At 47.3% G+C, this 18,329-nt stretch overlaps 1 protein-coding gene across 1 annotated transcript in view; it reads right to left on the minus strand.

Moving 5' to 3' along the window:
- NWD1 (NACHT and WD repeat domain containing 1) overlaps positions 1-18,329 on the minus strand; it is a 72,452-nt gene that overhangs the window by 38,078 nt on the left and 16,045 nt on the right. Inside the window, 6 exon segments of the mRNA XM_029216889.1 lie at positions 782-904; positions 3,606-3,803; positions 8,584-8,742; positions 9,824-9,941; positions 11,827-11,986; positions 12,598-12,801. Coding sequence (XP_029072722.1) covers positions 782-904; positions 3,606-3,803; positions 8,584-8,742; positions 9,824-9,941; positions 11,827-11,986; positions 12,598-12,801 — 962 coding nt within the window.

Raw genomic sequence — 18,329 nt, forward strand, 5'->3', positions numbered from 1 at the left:
GAATATAGTTCCCTGTGCTATACAATAGGACCTTGTTGTTTATCCATCCCATATATAATAGTTTGCATCTACTGGTCCCAAACTCCCCAACCAAACCTCCCCTGCCCCCCTTCCCCTTGGCAACCACAAGTCTGTTCTCTATGTCTGTGAGTCTGTTTCTGTTTTGTAGATAAGTTCATTTGTGTCATATTTTATATTCCACATATAAATGATATCATATGGTATTTGTCTTTCTCTTTCTGCCTTACTTCACTTAGTATGATCATCTCTAGGGCCATCCATGTAGGTGCAAATGGCACCATGTCATTCTTTTTTATGGCTGAGTAATATTCCATTGTGTGTGTATGTGTGTGTGTATATATATATATATATATATATACACACCACATCTTCTTTGTCCATTCATCTGTCAATGAACGTGTAGGTTGTTGCCAAGTCTTGGCTATTTTCAATACTGCTGCTATGAACATAGGGGTGCATGTATCTTTTCAAATTACAGTTTTGTCCAGATATATGCCCAGGAGTAGGACTGCTGGATCACATGGCAACTTTAGTTTTAGTTTTTTGAGGAACCTCCATGCTGTTCTCCACAGTGGCTGCACCAATTTATATTCCTGTTTGGGGTGTTTTGTTATGTGGCTATAGCTAGCTGATGCAGGAACAAAGGCCAGGGTTTTAATACAGAGAAATGAATTGGTAGTGAAGGGGCCCCAGGGGACTGATTGATTGCTGTGGGACTCTAGGAGGAAGCTGATCATAAACCCCACTTCCTGAGCCTCACCTGTGTGTCCAGGTAGGATGTGGATCACCTGCTGTTCTTCCATATCCCACACAGCTACCATGCTCTCCTGGGTGCCAACCACCAGCAGCTTCTCTTCCAGGCTCCGTGCCATGGCAGTGATGCCTGCAGCCACACAGAAACAAGAGCTCATGTGTCTGAGTGCTCAGCCATGAGGTACTCTAATGGGCCCCTCACTTCACAGATAAGGAAACTGGGGCACAGACAGAGTCACACACCTAGAAGTGGCAGAGCCAGGATTTCAAAGCCAGCGCTGTCAGACGCCAGATGAAGACTCTGGGTTGAAATGCTTATGTTGATCTGAGGTAGGAAAATGTGTCTCTAGTGTCTCTAGTTCAGCGGTTCCTACCCAGGGGCGATTCTGCCCCTCAGGGCACACTGAGAAATGTCTAGAGACATTTTTGGTTGTTACATCTGGGGACCAGGATGCTACTGGCATCTGCTGGGTGGAGGCAGGGACGCTGCTCAACATCCTGCAGTGCACATGATGGCCCCACCCCAGAGAAGGATCCAGCCGCAAATGTCAGTGATGCATGGTTGAGTGCACAGTTGGAGAAGACTCAGGAATGGAATTATATTGGCTGAGAACCCTGCTTTCGACTTCTCTTTGAGCTTGAGCTGTGTGGGAAAAGAAGGGCTGGTGCCCCAAAGAAAAAAATATTTGCCAATAGTTTGAGCAAACACAGCCCAAGGCTCTCTGCTGGGTGGATCTTGATTGGATCATCGCTGAAGACAAACAGGGACCAAGTTACACTGGAGAAAACAGCCCGAATATCAGGAGGCCAGACTTTCTGAATGCCCTGATGCCTTTTCCTGCTCTGTGCCTCAGTTTCCTCATTTTTAAGGTGATGGGGGAGGTGCTGAAATCAGAGCCAGTCAAGGTCTGAGAATCCAGAATTTTGTTTCTACCTCATCGGGACAGGGCATGAAGAGACGAGGTTTTTTTTTCTTTCTTTTTTTCCCTTTTTTTGGGGGGGGCGGATCACTCACTCACTGTGTGACCCTGGAAATGTGAACTCAAACTTCTCATTTTAAAAATGAAGAAACTGAAGCCCAGAGTGCGCAGGAACTTTCTCAACTTCAACATGACTAGAGCTCGTACAAGTGGCACATTTCCCTACTGAGATGAGAAAAAGAAAAAATTCACTTTGAGCTGTAACTTCCTTTGCCTACGCTGTGGCAGACATCACTAATCAATCACTGCACTCTCTGTGATTTGTCCCCCCCAATTGCCATTCTATCATGCTTCCTTCGGTAATAAAACCCACAGCCCACAGGTTTTAGGTGAGTACGTGGTTACTCAAAGACCATTTTTCCCAAGCTCCCTTACAGTTGAAGATGGCCAAGTTCTTAGCAGCACGACAGGAGCAGAAGTGGTAAGCTCTGCTTCAAGGCCATGCCTTTGAAGGGAAGGGGCCTGCCATCTACTTCTCCTTCCCTCTTCCCACTGGCTGGAATGCCATTGTGATGGTAAGAGCTGGAGCAGCTATTTTGGGCCATTAAATGGAAAGCTCACATTGAAAATGGCAGAGCAACAAATTTGAAAGAGTTTTGGTCCCTGACCCCCTGGAGATACCATATTACCTTTTCTTATGCCTGGACTATTGTGTGTGAGAGAAATGAACTCCTGTTTTATTTAAGCCACTGCTACTTTGGCCTTTGTTACAGCATCAGAACTTGTATTGTAACCAATATACCATTAAACCAGATTCAGTCTCAGAATCCTTCTCAACACAGCATTCTAGTAGCTGTCCCTAAATCAATTCTTCCATGCATTGTCCTTAGCATCTCTTAGAATTCCTGATTTGGAAGCTCTGTGCCTTGGGAGTGTAGCTTTCCCTACAAGGCTATGTGGCACAAAAATGGCCTGAGTCACAATAACTGGCATTTGAACCAAAGCTAACTGTATTCAATGATTAATGTGAGAGATTATGGGTGGGTAGATAAAGGGATGGATGAATGGAGGTGAACTGGTGGATAAGTGGACAGATAGATGGCTGGTTAGATGAGTGGGTGAGTGAATGTGTGGGTGTTAGATGGGTAACTGGATGAATTATTTGATAGATGGGTGGGTGAGTTGGCTGAGTGTGTGAAGGGGTAAAGCGAGGGGATAGGAGATGGCAAACTGGGGGAAATGGAAGGTAAGCGGTGTGGATAGAAGGGTGGAAGGAAGGGCGACTATTGGAAATACGGACAACTGATGGGTGAATGGATGAATGGGAAGGAAGGAAGGAATAAAGGAGGGAGGAAGGATGGAAGGACATACAGATGGATAGATGGAAGGAAGGGTGGAAGGATGAATGGATGGAGGGGTGGGTGGAGGGATGAACAGACAGATGGACAGCTGGATGGAAGGAAGGAAGGATGGATGAAGAATGGATGGAGAGAACTAAATCCTCTTGTCCCTCTGACATTCTGGTGTCCCAGGGAGAACCTACAAGTTCCACCAGCCTCTCAGGGTCCAGTCAGGCACCAGTTCCTAGTTTCCAGACTTACTAGCATTAGGTTATAAATCTCAGAAGCTATCTATAAGACGGGCACCGAACTCTTAGAGATGAAACCCCAGAGGCAGTTGGCATGCCCTCGATCTGGGCTCATTAGCAGTATTTACACTAGTAATCTACAGTCCCTGGTGGGCAGAGGGAGCCGAGTCAGCATGAGACCGCAGGGCCAGGTCCTGATGGCACCCTTGGGGCTTCCCAGCTGGCAGAGGGGAGACCCAGAGAGCAGCCCAAAACACCTGCAGTCCACTGCCCCCAGGCAGGCAGGGGCCTGGCGGGATTTTGGCTACGCTTGGGAGACGCACCTTTGTGACAGCCGGTGAGGGTTGCCTGGAGGGGTCCTCCCGGGGGCTGGAGGAATCCTCTGAGGGGCACCAGCACAGGGTGTGGGCACATCCGGAACCAGCTCTACACCTGTTGGCACAGCTGTCCCACCAGCGCCGGATGTGAGGTGGTGAAGAAATGGAGGCTGGCCAGGAGTTCCGTATACAGGATGCTTCTCTCTGCAACAGAGGAGATGCTGGTTAAGGGGAGGGGCCCTGCTTCCCTGGGTGGAGCCCCCCTCCTGCCTCCTTTTCTGTGCTCCACACATACTTGCCCCTACTTCAAGTGCACCAGGTGGTTTCCCCCTCTCCTACCCTAGACCTTGGGTTTCCAGATAGCAGGGAGGATGCCTGTCTTGTTCATTGCTATGTTCTGAGTGTCAGGCACCCAACAAGTGTCTGTTAGAGAAATAATGATCACTTCTCCAGCACTTCATAATTACTGAGTGGGTTAGTGTCCTGTGGCTGCTATAACAAGACAATCTGGGGGGCTTCAGACAACAGAACTTCCTTCTCTCACAGTTCTGGAGGCCAGAAGTCCGAAATCAAGGTGTCGGCAGGGCTGTGCTCCCTCCAGAGGCTCTGGGGGAGGATGCTTCCTTGCCTCTTCCAGCTTCTGGGGGCTTCAGGTGTTCCTTGGCTTGTGACCACATCACCACAATCTCTTTTTAAATTTTTAATTGTTTATACAATTTTAAAAGGTTACACTCCACTTACAGTTATTACAAAATATTGATTATATTCCGCATGTTGTACAATACATCCTTGAAGCCTATCTTACACCCAATAATTTGTACCTCCCATTCCCCCACCCCTATTTTGCCCCTCTACCATTCCCTCTCCCCACTGGTAACTACTAGTTTTTACTCTGTGTCTGTGAGTCTGCTTCTTTTTTGTTATATTCACTAGTATGTTGTATTTTTTTAGATTCCATGTACAATTGATATCATACAATATTTGTATTTCTCTAACTTATTTAGACTAATGCCCTCCAAGTCCATCCACGTTGCTGTAAATGGCAAAATTGAGTTCTTTTTATGGCTGAGTAGTATTCCATTGTATACATGTACCACATCTTCTTTATCCATTCATCTGTTGATGGACATTTAGGTGCTTCCATATTTTGGCAATTGTAAATAATGCTACTAGGAACATTGAGGCACATGTATCTTTTCGAATTAGTGTTTTTGTTTTGTTTTTTTTACCCAGGAATGGAATTACTGGCTCATATGGTAGTTCTATTTTTTAGTTTTTTTGAGAAACTTCCATGCTGTTTTCCACAGTGGCTGCAGCAATTGACATTCCCACCAGCAGTATAGAAGCGCATCATTCCAGTTTCTGCCTCTGTTTTCACATGGCCTTCTCATCTGTGCATCTCTGCATTTTCCCTTTTTCTGTTTCAAATCTCCCTCTGCTTCCTTCTTATTAGGACACTTGTGATTGAATTTTGGGCCCACCTAGATAATCCAGGATAAACTCTCCATCCCAAGAACCTTAATCACATTTTTTTTTGCCATATAAAGTAATAGTCGTAGGTTCCAGGGATTAAGAAGTGACTATATCTTGGCAGGGGGTGGGGAGGTGGGGGGCAGATTTTTCTGTCTACCACACAGAGGTATCATCATTACTATCCCAAGTGCCCAAGCGTATAACAGGGAAAATTGAGGTATGAAGAAGTTAAGCAACTTACTCAAGGTCACACAGCCAGTAAGAGGCAGGAATCTGACCCCCAACGTTTGATTGCAATGCCAAGTGAAGACCAGGGACATTGAAGGTAGACAGTTCATTTTGTCCCTGTTGTTGGAGCATCCTAACTGTGGAGCCTGGGGCAATGGCGGCAGTGCCCTGTGCCTGGGTTTGCTGGTGGGTGGAATGGGGCAGGGCCAGAATCAGGGGCAAGTGCCCCACTCACCATGGGTACAAAAGTTAAAGTGGTGCCAACAAACTCAACCATCAAGATAAGTACTATTTTAATGCAATATTTAAAAAAATCAAAACTGATGCGCCCGCCCCCTCATCCATTATGAACAAAATATCCGTCTTTTAAAATAAAAACAGGGACAGAAATGGCACCACACCAAGTCATCCTGGAGCCTGAGGCAATGGGAGAAATAGGGAATACCAACGGGCTTTCAGGAGCTGGCCGTACACTACTGGAATGTGGTGAGAGCGCATGGTTGCTCAGCTCCGCCATCTGGTGGGGACATTCATTCCTACACCTCCTCCTTGTTCTGGGCAGCCACAGGTTGTCAATCAAGAAACACTGCAAAGAACATACTGTGATTTGGGCTTTTAAATCTTCCCTTAAACTGGGCATGTAAGCCCAAGGCTGTTTTCCTGGGAAATCACTCCCTTCGAGGTTTAAAACTGCTGGTGAGCGTGAATGTAGGAGAAAGGTGTAACTGATCATGGGCACCAGTATCTCCCACTTGGGTGGGATCCTAGACACACTTTAGTTCTATCCCACATTTTGCGGATGAGGGAAGCAGAGGACAGAAATGACTTCTCCAAGGCCGTTCACGTCAAAACATTGGTGCTGTCACATGACCATAACGGGATCCTCGGATGGCGCCATGGGGACAGGCTCAGCATGAATTGACTAGCAAAACTTTCCCAGCAGCCCTACGTGGGAGGGTCGACCAACATCCCCATTTTGCAGATGGGAAAACTGAAGGCTGCAAGGTGGGAGTGAGGATGGGGGAGGGGTGGGGTAGTTAGGGGCTTGCAAGGTCACACTGCCAGTAAGTAGCAGAGCCCAGATTTGAATCAGCATGATGGGACTCAAAATCCATACTCTTGGACTGGTCCATGTAGTAGGGATGGACATTTGGCAGGGAGCAGAGGCAGACAGATGATGCAAAAGAAAGCCAGCAGAAATAATAACTAAGAGTTAAGATAGATGGAAACAACATGCAATGATGAAATATGCAGGGGTGTGGTGGCCAGGGGTGTCCAGCGTCAGTGGTGGCCAGACAGGCTTCTCAGACAAGCAACAGTTGTCAGGTCTGAGCAAGCCACGGAAGGGATACAGGAATTAAGCACCTTTATAAAACCCCTTGTAAAAGCCCTCAAATCAAAACCAGCTGGGATGGGAATTCCCTGGCAGTCCAGTGGTTAGGACTCCAAGGTTCACTGCTGGGGACCGGGGGTATCCCTGGTCGGGGAATTAAGATACCACAAGCCACGTGGTGTGGCGAAAAAAAAAAAAAAGAACGAGCTTGGAAATGTACGATAAAAAACCATCCTGGTCACTTCATACTCATTAGGATGGCTTTTTTTTTTTTTTTTTTATCAGAAAGTAACAAGTGTTGGAGAAGATGCAGAGAAACTAGAACTTTTATGCACTGTTGGTGGGAATGTGAAACGGTCCAGCCACTGTGGAAAATGGTCTGGCAGTTCCTCAAAAATTAAACACAGAATTATCAGATGATTGAGCAATTCTACACCTGGGTATATATCCAGAAGAATTGAAAGCAAGGTCTCGAAAAGATATTTGTACACCCATATCCACAGCAGCATCATTCACAATTGCCAAAAGGTAAAGACAAACCAAGTGTCCATTGATGGATGAATGGATGAGCAAAATGCGGTTCTTCCACACAATGGAATGTTATTCAACCTTAAAAAGGAAAGATATTCTAACACATGCTACAACATGGGTGAACCTTGAGGACATTATGTTAAGTGAAATAAGCCAGACACAAAAAGGACAAATACTGCATGATTCCACTTATATGAGGTACCTGGAGTGGTCAAATTCATAGAGACGGAGGTAGAAGGGTGGGTGCCAGGGGCTGGGGGAGGGGGGAAGGGACAGTGAGTGTTTAATGGGGACAGAGTTTCTGTTTGAAAAGATGAGCAAGTTCTGGAGATGGATGTTGGTGATGGCTGCCCAACAGTGTGAGTGTACTTAATGTCACGGAACTGTACAATTAAAATGGTTAATTTTATGTTATGTGTATTTTGCCACAATTTTAAAAAACGCAAACAAACGAAACACCATCCTGGACAGAGTATCAACGGAGGATTCAGAGATTCTTAAAGTTCTAGGGCAGAGTGTGGGCCAAATCCAGCTGAACGGTTTGTCCTGAGAGCTAAGAATGGTTTTTGTAAAATACATTAATGTTTTCGGATCGATGTTTGTAATTAGTGGGATGACAGGAAATACCAACTTTGAACCCCAACTGAGCAAAATGTTATCCCCCTGAACAAGAGTTCCCCTCATCTTTCTCGTGAGTAGAACTGACTTACAAAAAAGTTGTGCTCAGGACTTCCTTGGTGGCACAGTGGTTAAGACTCTGCACTCCCAATGAAGGGGGCCCAGGTTTGATCCCTGGTCAAGGAACTAGATCCTGCATGCATGCCACAACTAAGGAGCCTGCGTGCTGCAACTAAGACCCAATGCAACCAAATAAATATTTTTTAAAAGTCATGCTCAATTATTATCATTCTATTTTGAATTTCATCAATAAAAAAATCTGTGGGAACATGTTTTATCTCTCGTTATATTAAGTGTCAACATAATTTCCTCGATTTTGCCTGAAATATCTCCTATGTGGCCCTTTCCAGAATAAGATGCTGGGGGAATTCCCTGGCATTCCAGTGGTTAAGACTCCACGCCTTTATTGCCGAGGGCCCAGGTTTGATCCCTGGTCGGGCAGCTAAGATCCCACAAGCCACGCGGCACAGCCAAAAAATAAATCAAAATTAAAAAAAATAGAATAAGGTGTTGGGCCGTCCTGGTGAGGGGATCTGCTCTGCCTTAGTAGTTTTCACTTCTAAGCTCTCCCAGGTTCAGCTCAAAGTTCTAGAAGCTGGAGCTGGGAGAAACCCCTCAGCTATAGACAGGAAAGGCGTATGAGCTAATGCAAATCCATCTGGCGGCTCGGTGAGGAGAGTGGGTTTCTAGAAGTCAGTGCAAAGTGGACCACCCCGACCCAGCCCGCTCAGCCCGACTCACCCATGCCTCGGAGCTCCACTGCCGGGCGGCACAGTTGGGGGGCTTCCCGGACCAGGCTGACCTCAGGAAAGTCCACGTGAGGGGCGCACAGGTCAAGGTCATCCAACAGACCCTCAATGCCCCCGGAGATGCCCCAGCAGGAAATCCAGTTCATGCTGCCTGTGGGGAGAAGACGCGGTGCTGTGGGGAGCATGCGTCTCCTTCCAGCTCATCCTGGGAGGTGGGTTCTCACCTCCCCATTTCTCCCAAGGGCTCTCACTCAGCCATGCTGACATTTGGGGCCGGGTCATACTCTGTGGTGGGGCCGTCATGTAGGGTGTATAGAGCAGTGTCCCTGGTCTCCATCCACTAGATGCCAGTAACTCCTCTGCAGTCGCAATAATCAAAATTATAAACATTGACAAGTGTCCCTTGGGAAGCAGAATCACCCCTGGTTGAGAATCATAGGAATGAATATGACGGATGAATGAATGGATGGATGGATGGAGAGATAGACAGGTAGATGATCGATAGATAGATAGGCAGACATAGATGGTAGATAAATAGAGATAGAGATAAAAGATTGATAGATAGATGGATGGATGGATAGATATAAAGATGATAGATATAGGTGGTAGATAGAGAGATAGAAATTATAGGTAGGTAAGTAGATAGATAGTTAGGACACATTTAGATGGATGGATATAAAGATGATAGATACAGATGGTAGAGAAAGAGATATGACAGATGAGATTTTATATTTATATATATAGAGAGAGAGAGAGAGAGGAAGAGATGATAGATATGATAGATTATAGATAGATGTGGATAGGTAGGTGATTGACAGATAGATAGATAGATAGATAGAGGATAGATAGATAAACAGACAACTATATATGGTAGAAAAATAGAGATAGAGATGGTAGATGATAGATTGACAGATAGATAGACAGGGTCTCTCTCATTCTAAGGCAGTTTCTTGCCCTGTGTACTATCAACTAGCCCTAGATGCCAGCAGCATGCCTCCCCCATTCGTGACAACCAAAATATCTCCAGACATCACCTAGTGTCCCCTCGGGGGGGGGGGGGGGGCAGGGGATGGTGGCGCAGAACCGCCCCTGATGAGAACCAGTGCCTTAAAGGAGCCAAGGATTTTGAACTTCCCCCTCCCCCCTTCCCCCTTGTCAGGCTCTGGAAGGCGGGAGCACCGCAGAGGGTTGGGGACCTGCTCAGCCCCCTCCGAGATGGGTCTGGTCCTTACCTAGCACCTCCTGCTTCAGCTCCTCGATGCGGCCTGAGTGGATCAGGTGGTAGGGTAACTCCTTCAGCTTCCGCAGGTTTGCAACCGTGTCTGAGAACCACAGGGGCTGAGGGGCCACCTGCACAGGAGGAGGGGGCTGGCAGCCAGGCCACTACTACACAAGCTCATTCATTCACTCCACAAACATGGGCCAGGCAAGGCACCAGGTGATGCTCTAGGGTGTGGGGGTGGGGACACAATTCCAGACAGAGATGGCCCACACCATCCTCCACCCACAGGCTGGGCTGGGACAGGAGGGGCTTGGGGCTCAGGATCCAAGGGGCATTGAAACTGGGTCTCACAGGATAAATAGAAGCCTCTCTGGTGAAGTGTGTCGGAACCATTGGCATTTCATAGCGAGGGACTGCCATGTGCAAAGGCCGGGATGTGGGAGAGAGCAGGACAAGAGTTTGGGAAGGGCTGAATTATAAGACAGAGTGGGGGATCATGGCGGGGACTGAGGCTAGGGAGGTTGTAGAGAGTAGATCACAAAGGTACTGAAGAGGTTGGACTGGAGACAGAGGGCACTGGGGAGCCATGGGAGGTGTTAGAGGAGAAGCATGATCAGATTGGATGGTCAGAAGCATCTGATCATGGAGGACGGACTGGAGCAGAGATCCTGAGGCTAGGAGACCAGGAAGGGCGTCAAACCACATCTCAAAGAGAGGATGTGGTTGAGCCTGCAGGGGTTCTGGGTCCACGGGAGAGGATCTGTGAGGTACCGGAGAGGAGAAAGGGAAGCATTGAGAAAGAATCAGACCTGGCCCAGCCTCTGGCCTCCCCTGTTCAGGAGGAGAGACAAAGAAAAAAGAAAAATCAAACTATAACCACTACTTAAAAGTGTATTTTCTAGTTGAAATCACTGTGCTACAGTTACACAAGATGTTAACAACAGGGGAATTTAAAAGAAGTGTCCACAGGAACTCTCTGAATACTCGTGGCAACTTGTCTGGAAATCTAAAATGATTTTGAAACTGAAAGTTTGTTTTGAAAAGTCTGAGTTGTGCCTCAGAGTGAAGAGAGCATGGAGTAAAGGACAAGTAAGGGACTTCGCTGGCAGTCCAGTGGTTAGGACTCTGAGCTTCCACTGCAGGGGACATGGGTTTGATCCCTGGTCTGGGAAGATCCCACAAGCCTCGAGGCACAGCCAAAAAACAAAACAAAACAAGTAATCAAGAAGGAAGGAAATCACGGAAGATTTCCTGAAGGAAGAGGCATTTGAGCTGAGCCTTGAGGATGTTTGAGAGACAAAAAAAAAAAAAAAAAAAGAGGTAGTGACTTGCAAGCTAAGGACCCCAAGTCTTAGAGCTCCCTGGAACAAAAAAAAGACTGGAAAGAAATGTGTGAATAGTGAGTGACCTGGGGGAGGGAGTATAGGAGCAGATCTTCCCAAAAGGGGGAATTGTGGACAGTTTTATTTTACTGTTTGATCCTCTCTGTGTTCTCCAACAATCACACACTACTGTCCTAAGTGGAAAACAAAATGTGTTATTTTTAAAATGAGCAATGCTTTGGGGGTACCAATAACTGGAAATTGGATTGTTCCAGGGAATTCACAAAGGAAAATTCACAAAGGAAATCCAGGGAATTCACAAAGGAAAACGTCAAAATCCACCCCCCTCCCCGCACACACACATACACACACACACACACACACACACACACACAAAAACAGGGAGGAAACTGGTGTGTCTCAGGAGGAATCGAAGCGTAGGGAATTAAAATTTATCCTCTGGAAAGTTGGGCAGGAGGGTTGCATAGTCCTCATCTGTTGCTCGCCACCCTCCAAATAATGCTCAGCGGCGGAGGTGACATCTAACCCTCCATGGGTGGAGAAGAGAAGGTGGTCAGGAGGGAGTTTGGGGTGGAAATGATGGACAGAAGGAGGCATGTGGTCCCTGCCTTGCAGGTGCAGCAGCTTGGAGGCTCCAAGTGGGGGGAGCAGGGGGCCCTGGGCACCTCACCTTGCGGTCCAGGTTCAGGGGTTGCGCCACAAGTGGCAGGATGATGAGTTTCTTGGTTCCCTGGCTCCAGGTCCCTGAGAATAAGTCGGCCAAGACTCCGTGACCCTTGGCTTTCTCGGGCCAGGACAGGTAGCGCTCTCGGACCACCTCGGCCAGCTGTCTGCAGAGAGGGGACACTGGGCGAGCTCAGAGGTGGTCACTGGCCTTCTAGGAGGCGGTTCCCCAATGCCAGTCCACCCTAAACCACCTTCCAGATGCTGGCTGGCTTAGCTGACCACTATTTGTTACCTATTATTTATCTCTCAATCGGCCCATCTTACTTTTATTCCTTAAAGAAATTTACTTTAAAAAGGAACATTTGGGGCTTCCCTGGTGGCGCAGTGGTTAGGAATCCGCCTGCCAGTGCAGGAGACGCGGGTTCGTGCCCCGGTCCGGGAAGATCCCACATGCCGCGGAGCGGCTGGGCCCGTGAGCCATGGCCGTTGAGCCTGCGCGTCCGGAGCCTGTGCTCCGCAATGGGAGAGGCCACAACAGTGAGAGGCCCGCGTACCGCAAAAAAAAAAAAAAAAAAAAAAAGAAGAATAATGATGATGATTATAAAAATAAAAAACAAGTTAGTTGTGTTAGAGCTGATGGTAAATGCTGCACTATGTGGACTTGGTTTCCTGGGAATGGGGAGTGAAGAAGGATCTGGAAGAAGGAGGAGCCTGGTCAGTGAGTCCTCGCTCTTGGGGTCCCACCTAGACAGTGTCACCAACCCTCTCGACCTACCTGTGGGCGATGGTCAGGAGTATGAAGCTATCCACGGGCCTCCTGGCCAAGTGGTTACCCAGATCTCGATGAAGCTTCACCCACATCAGGGGTGGGAAACGCAGCAGCTCTTTGCTGGGCGGGGTCCAGTCTTGGTACACAGCCTGCAGGACCTTGTCATCCAAGGACAGGACATCCTTCATCTCCGCCTCCGAGAGCCCACGCCTGCAGGGAGAAAGGACGGGCATTGGAACACACCTGTGTCTCCTGCACTTGGAGGACTCAGAAGCCGAGGAAGGGACAGCTCTATGGCATCCGGCCCATCACCAAAGTGTTCACCATGGGGATCATTATTTGGACGGTGCCCACGGCCAGCCGGTACCAACACCTGGTTACAGCTGTACCCATCAAGTAAGACGTTTCCTGATCTTTCCTTTTCTCACTCACCTACAGAACCCTGAACCATCCCCTTCCTGACCTCAGAGGAGTCAGGCAGCACTGGGAGGGAGAGAGGAGGTAACTTAGGAAACTAATGCAGAAACCACCCCGATGTGTCCTTGCCTTAAAAAGGAGGTGGCTTTAAACAGGATAAGCATTGGACTGGAATGGACTTCGTAATACCTGTGAGCATTTGCCTGGAAAAACTACGGGACTTGCCGACAAATTTCCTCAGGGTTGGAGAACAATCAGAGTTCATTTCAGAGCAGATGAGAGAGGGAGGCTGGCTTCTGCTTACAGGGAGTACAAACACCTGTGTTTTCTATAGCTAAGACAGCAAAAGAGATGATTTATTGTACACATGTTACATTCAGCCACAACTGAGAACAGAACTAGTCCAGACTGTCACAGGTCCAGGGCAAAGGAAGGGACCATTTTGATACAAGCAAGGTGGGTCTCTCAAAGGTGGTCGAGGTGATCAGAATAGTCATAGATGTTCCAGATCCACTGAGACAAGTTCTAGACAGTAGGCAAGCAGTCCAACAATTTGTACCATCGTCCCTGTCCTCTGGCTTCCCTTGTTTCTGCTCCTGTGGCTTCCATGGGTGTACAAGTTTACTTGGACCTCTGCTTCATCTTTCTTCTTTTGCGCTTCAGCCTGAGCATTTGCTTCTTCCACTTTGCTCTCATGGCGCAGAGGTTTCCCAGAAGATGGCGCTAAGGCCGAGAGCTGTGTTTGTTTTTAATTCCTTGATATTGATCAAAGTCTTCATTTTGATCAAAACACTTGCCATATTCTTTACACATATAGAATACCTGCTCACTTGGAATTTTCTGCTGTCCAACGAGGTGGCGATTAACATCAGTATTCTCTGAGATCTCTTCCACTGAGACCATCTCATCTTTGACAATCACAGGTATGTCACTTGTGATGTTCTCCACACTTTCTCCATTGGGGTAGCCAGGCCCTCTCCCTAACCTGCTTTTCTCCTCTTGACGGGTCTTTCCAAACCAAAATTCCTGGGAGCCACACCACTGGGGTTTACTTGGTAGCGCCATGGCGTGGGCCTGTGTTTCCTCAAAAATTTCCTCCATCAGGATAGAATCTTCTGGGACTTCCCTGGTGGTCCAGTGGTTAAAACCCTGTGCTTCCAATGCAGGGAGCACAGGTTCGATCCCTGGTCAGGGAACTAAGATCCCCCATGCCTTGTGGTGCGGCCAAAAGAAAAAAAAAAAAAAAGTAGAATCTTCTTTCTCACTCCTCAATACACCCTCAATACAAACCAGGCTTGGGTCTTCTCTTTGTGGTTTCAGGCACAATGGTTTATCCACCAGATAAAAATGGGACATCCCAGCAGGCTTTCGACATGGATATCCCAGGGAAGCACAGCCCCATACTTCTCTGGCATCACATCACTGTACAGGGCCCTCTGGGCAGGGGCCAGGCCAGTCCATTTATTCTCAGGGAAGCAGACAGCTGCAACCTGGAAGGCCACTGACATCAGTAAAGTACTGGCATGTTTGCTTAACCACTATTCACGGAGTGTCATCTCTGTGCTGTCCCCTGGAGGACAGAGAGCTAGAAGCCCATGAAGCTTATCTTCTAGTGCAGAGAGCCACATAGAAAATAACAGAAAAAAAAACACAAAGCACAAAGAGTTTGGGTAACACCAGTTGCTAGGAAGAAGATAAGCCAAATCACATGAAGGTGAGTGGCAGGGGAGAGATGCTTCTTGGAGCAGGTGGGTCTCTCTGAGAAGGTGTCACAAGAGCTGGGATTGTGCAGGAGGGAAGGAGCCAGTGTGGGAAAATCTGGGGCCAGGGTGCTCCAGGCAGGGGGATGGGAGGCAGCCAGATCCAACAGGCTTTGGTAAGGAGTTTGGATACTTTTCTAAAAGCATTGGGGAGTCATTGGAAGGGTTTAATCAGGACAGAAGAAATTCAGTCTCATTCATGATTTTAAAATCTCATTTCAGACAGGTGTTCCTACCAAAACTTGTACAAGAATGTTCACAGCAGCAGTAGTCACAATTGCCAAAAGGTGGAAATAATCCAAATGTCCATCAACAGATGAAAAGTAGAAAAATGTGGTTGCTATGGACTGAATATGTGTGTCTCCCCCAAATTCATGTGTTGAAGTCTTAATCCCCAAGGTGATGGTATTAGGAGGTGGGGCCTTTGGGAGGTGATTAGGTCATGAGGGTGGAGCCCCCACGAATGAGATTAGTGCCCTTATAAAAGAGACCCCAGAGAGCTTGTCCAATGGACCCATTGTCCATTCTGTCATATGAAGTTTCAGTGAAACATGATGGTCTGTGAACCAGGAAGCAGGGTCTCACCAGACACCAAATCCGCTGGTGCCTTAATCTTAGACTTCCCAGCCTCCAGAACTGTGAGAAATAGATTGTTTATAAAGCCACCCAGTCTTACCGTATTTTTGTTATAGCAGCCCACATGGACTAAGACAGGGGTGTATCCATACGATGGAATATTATTTGACCATAAAAAGGAACAAAATGCTGATACACACTACAATACAGATAAACCCTGAAGACATTCTGAGTGGAAGAAACTAGTCACAAAAGACCACATATTGTATGATCTCATTTATATGAAATATCCAGATCAGGATCCATAAAGGCAGATCCATAAAGGCAGATCCATTCGTGGTTGCCAAGGGCTGAGGGAGGAGGGATGGGGAATGACAGCTAACAGGGACAGGGTCTCCTTTCAGTAATGATGGAAACGTTCTGGAACTAGATAGAGGTGACGGTTGCACCACATTGTGAATGTACTAATGTCACTGAATTGTAACACGGTAAAAATTTAACTTTACAGTATGTGAATTTTACCTCAATTAAATAATCTCACTCTGCTAAATGCAATGAGGGATACTGAATTGGCTCCAGGACCAGAAAAAATGATATTGGTGGAAAAACTGGTGAAATCCAAATCAAGTCTGGAGTTGAGATCACGGTCACGTATCAATGCTAATGTCCTGGCTGTGACAGCAATGCTGTGGTTATGTTGGATGTTAACGTGAGGGGAAGTAAGGGGCAGGATCTATGGGAACTCTGTTCAACCTTTTTATATCCTCTGTAAATGTAAAATTATTTGCAAATAGCGGTTTACTAAAAAAAAAAAGTCTCATTCTTGCCTCTCTGGGGAAGGGGCTTGTTGGGGGATAAACACAGTGACATGGAGACAAGTGAGGGCCTGGGACACTTGTTCAGGTGGAGACGGGGATGACCTAGGACAAGATAGGGACAGTAGGAATGGGAAAAAAATGGTTGGTTTAGGATGTTTTAGAGGCAGAGCCAAGAGGACTTTCTGATTATGGAGGGAAAAAGGATGTGGAAGGAGAGGAAACAGGCATGACTCCTGGTTATGCAGAAGGTGACCCCACTACTAAGAATGGGGGGACTTCCCTGGTGGCGCAGTGGTTAAGAATCCGCCTGCCAATGCAGGGTACACAGGTCCAATCCCTGGTCCTGGAAGATCCCACATGCCACGGAGCAACTAAGCCTATGTGCCACAACTACTGAGCCCGCACCCTAGAGCCCGCGAGCCACAACTACTGAGCCCATGAGCCACAACTACTGAAGCCCATGCACCTAGGGCCCATGCTGCACAAGAAGAGAAGCCACCACAATGAGAAGCCCGCGCACTGCAACGAAGAGTAGCCCTTTCTCGCCGCAACAAGAGAAAAGCCCACATGAAGCAATGAATACCCAGTGCAGCCAACAAGATAAATAAATAATCAATTAAAATTTAAAAATTAAAAAAAAGGAATGGGGAATCCTCTGTTGGAGCAGTTTTGGGGCAAGAGACTTTGCTAGTCATGAGGTACCACCATGTTTGTGACACCTGCCCCCTCTTAGCCCCTGGCAACCACTAACCTACTTTTTGTGGATTTGACAATACTGGACATTTCACATAAGTGGGATCATATGTCATATCATCTGTGCTCAACACTGACAACCCCCTGCCTGGGGGTATGCCTCAACCTCGTCTGTCTAGGCTTCAATAGCAGGAGTCTACAATAGGGGGAAGGAGACTCCAAAGGGATGTAAGAGCAGGTGAAGGTCTGTGAACAATCCTGGGTCGGTGCCATTTTCTTGTCCTTCCTAAACCTGCTCAGCTCAATATTAGGACCTGTACCTCTTTGCACCTCCTCATCCAAGTTTGCAGCTGAGTCTCCAAACTCAGCTGGAGGGAGGCAGAGCAGAAAGCTTTCCTCCATTTGTCAGATGGGGAAACTGAGGTTTGTGTATTCATGTCCCTGAATGGCCAGGGGAAGAGGAATTCAATTTCATCCCTGCTCTTGAAGATTTTGTGTCTCATCAAGTCTAGAGCTATGATGTCCAATGTAGTAGTCACCAGCCACACATGGGCGTTTAAAGTTAAAAATTAATAGAATTTAAAATCCAGTTTCTGGATTGCATAAGCTGCCTTTCAAGAGGTCAACTGCCACTGCAGCCTGTAGCTACCACATTGGACAATGAGATACAGAGCATTGCCCGCATCACCAACATTCTATTGGACGGTGCTGGAAAGACTGGGGAATGTGCCCGCGGACAGCTGAACCACTAGGTTAAGAGCCCTCCTCCATTCCCAGAGACATCCCTTTGACAATGTGGACCCAAGACCTCATCTGCCCCCCACATGGGACCTGCCTTGCCTGCACTGCAGACCAGACTCTGTGGGTGAGGTCACACAGCCCTGTGTTTGATCCTGGCTGAGGCATCTTGGCCAGTGATGTCCCTTTGCAAGTATGATCTTGTTATTCCTTCCAGAAGCCGCACAGAACAGACACTCTCCCAGCTACCCCTCTGTACAGAGGGCGCTCGGAAAGGCCACAATGCATGCCTAACACAGCATTTCTCAGCCTCTCACTGTTGACACTAAGGGTTGGATCATTCTTTGTTGTGGAGATTGTCCTGTACTTTGTAAGATGTTTAGCAGCATCCCTGGCCTCCACCCACTAGGTGTCACCAGCATGATAGATAGATAGATAGATAGATGAGAGATAGATAGATAGACAGATAGATAGATGATAGCTTATAGATAGGTGTACATAGATGCATGTATGGATGCACAGACGAATATGATAGATTATAGATAGATAGATATGATAGGTTATAGATAGATGAAGTAGATAAATAGATGAATGGATGGATAGATAGGTATTATGGTAGCTGGATAGAGAGATAGACAGTATCTTTCATGCTAAGCCAGGGTTTCGCACCCCCAGCACTACTGACAACTGGAGCACCATGATCCTCTGGTTGGGGGAGGGTCCTCTGAACTATAGG

The sequence above is a fragment of the Monodon monoceros genome, unplaced genomic scaffold (assembly GCF_005190385.1).
Source record: "Monodon monoceros isolate NGI ecotype Baffin Bay Population unplaced genomic scaffold, NGI_Narwhal_1 Super_Scaffold_12, whole genome shotgun sequence".
NCBI classification, from domain to species: Eukaryota; Metazoa; Chordata; class Mammalia; order Artiodactyla; family Monodontidae; genus Monodon; species Monodon monoceros.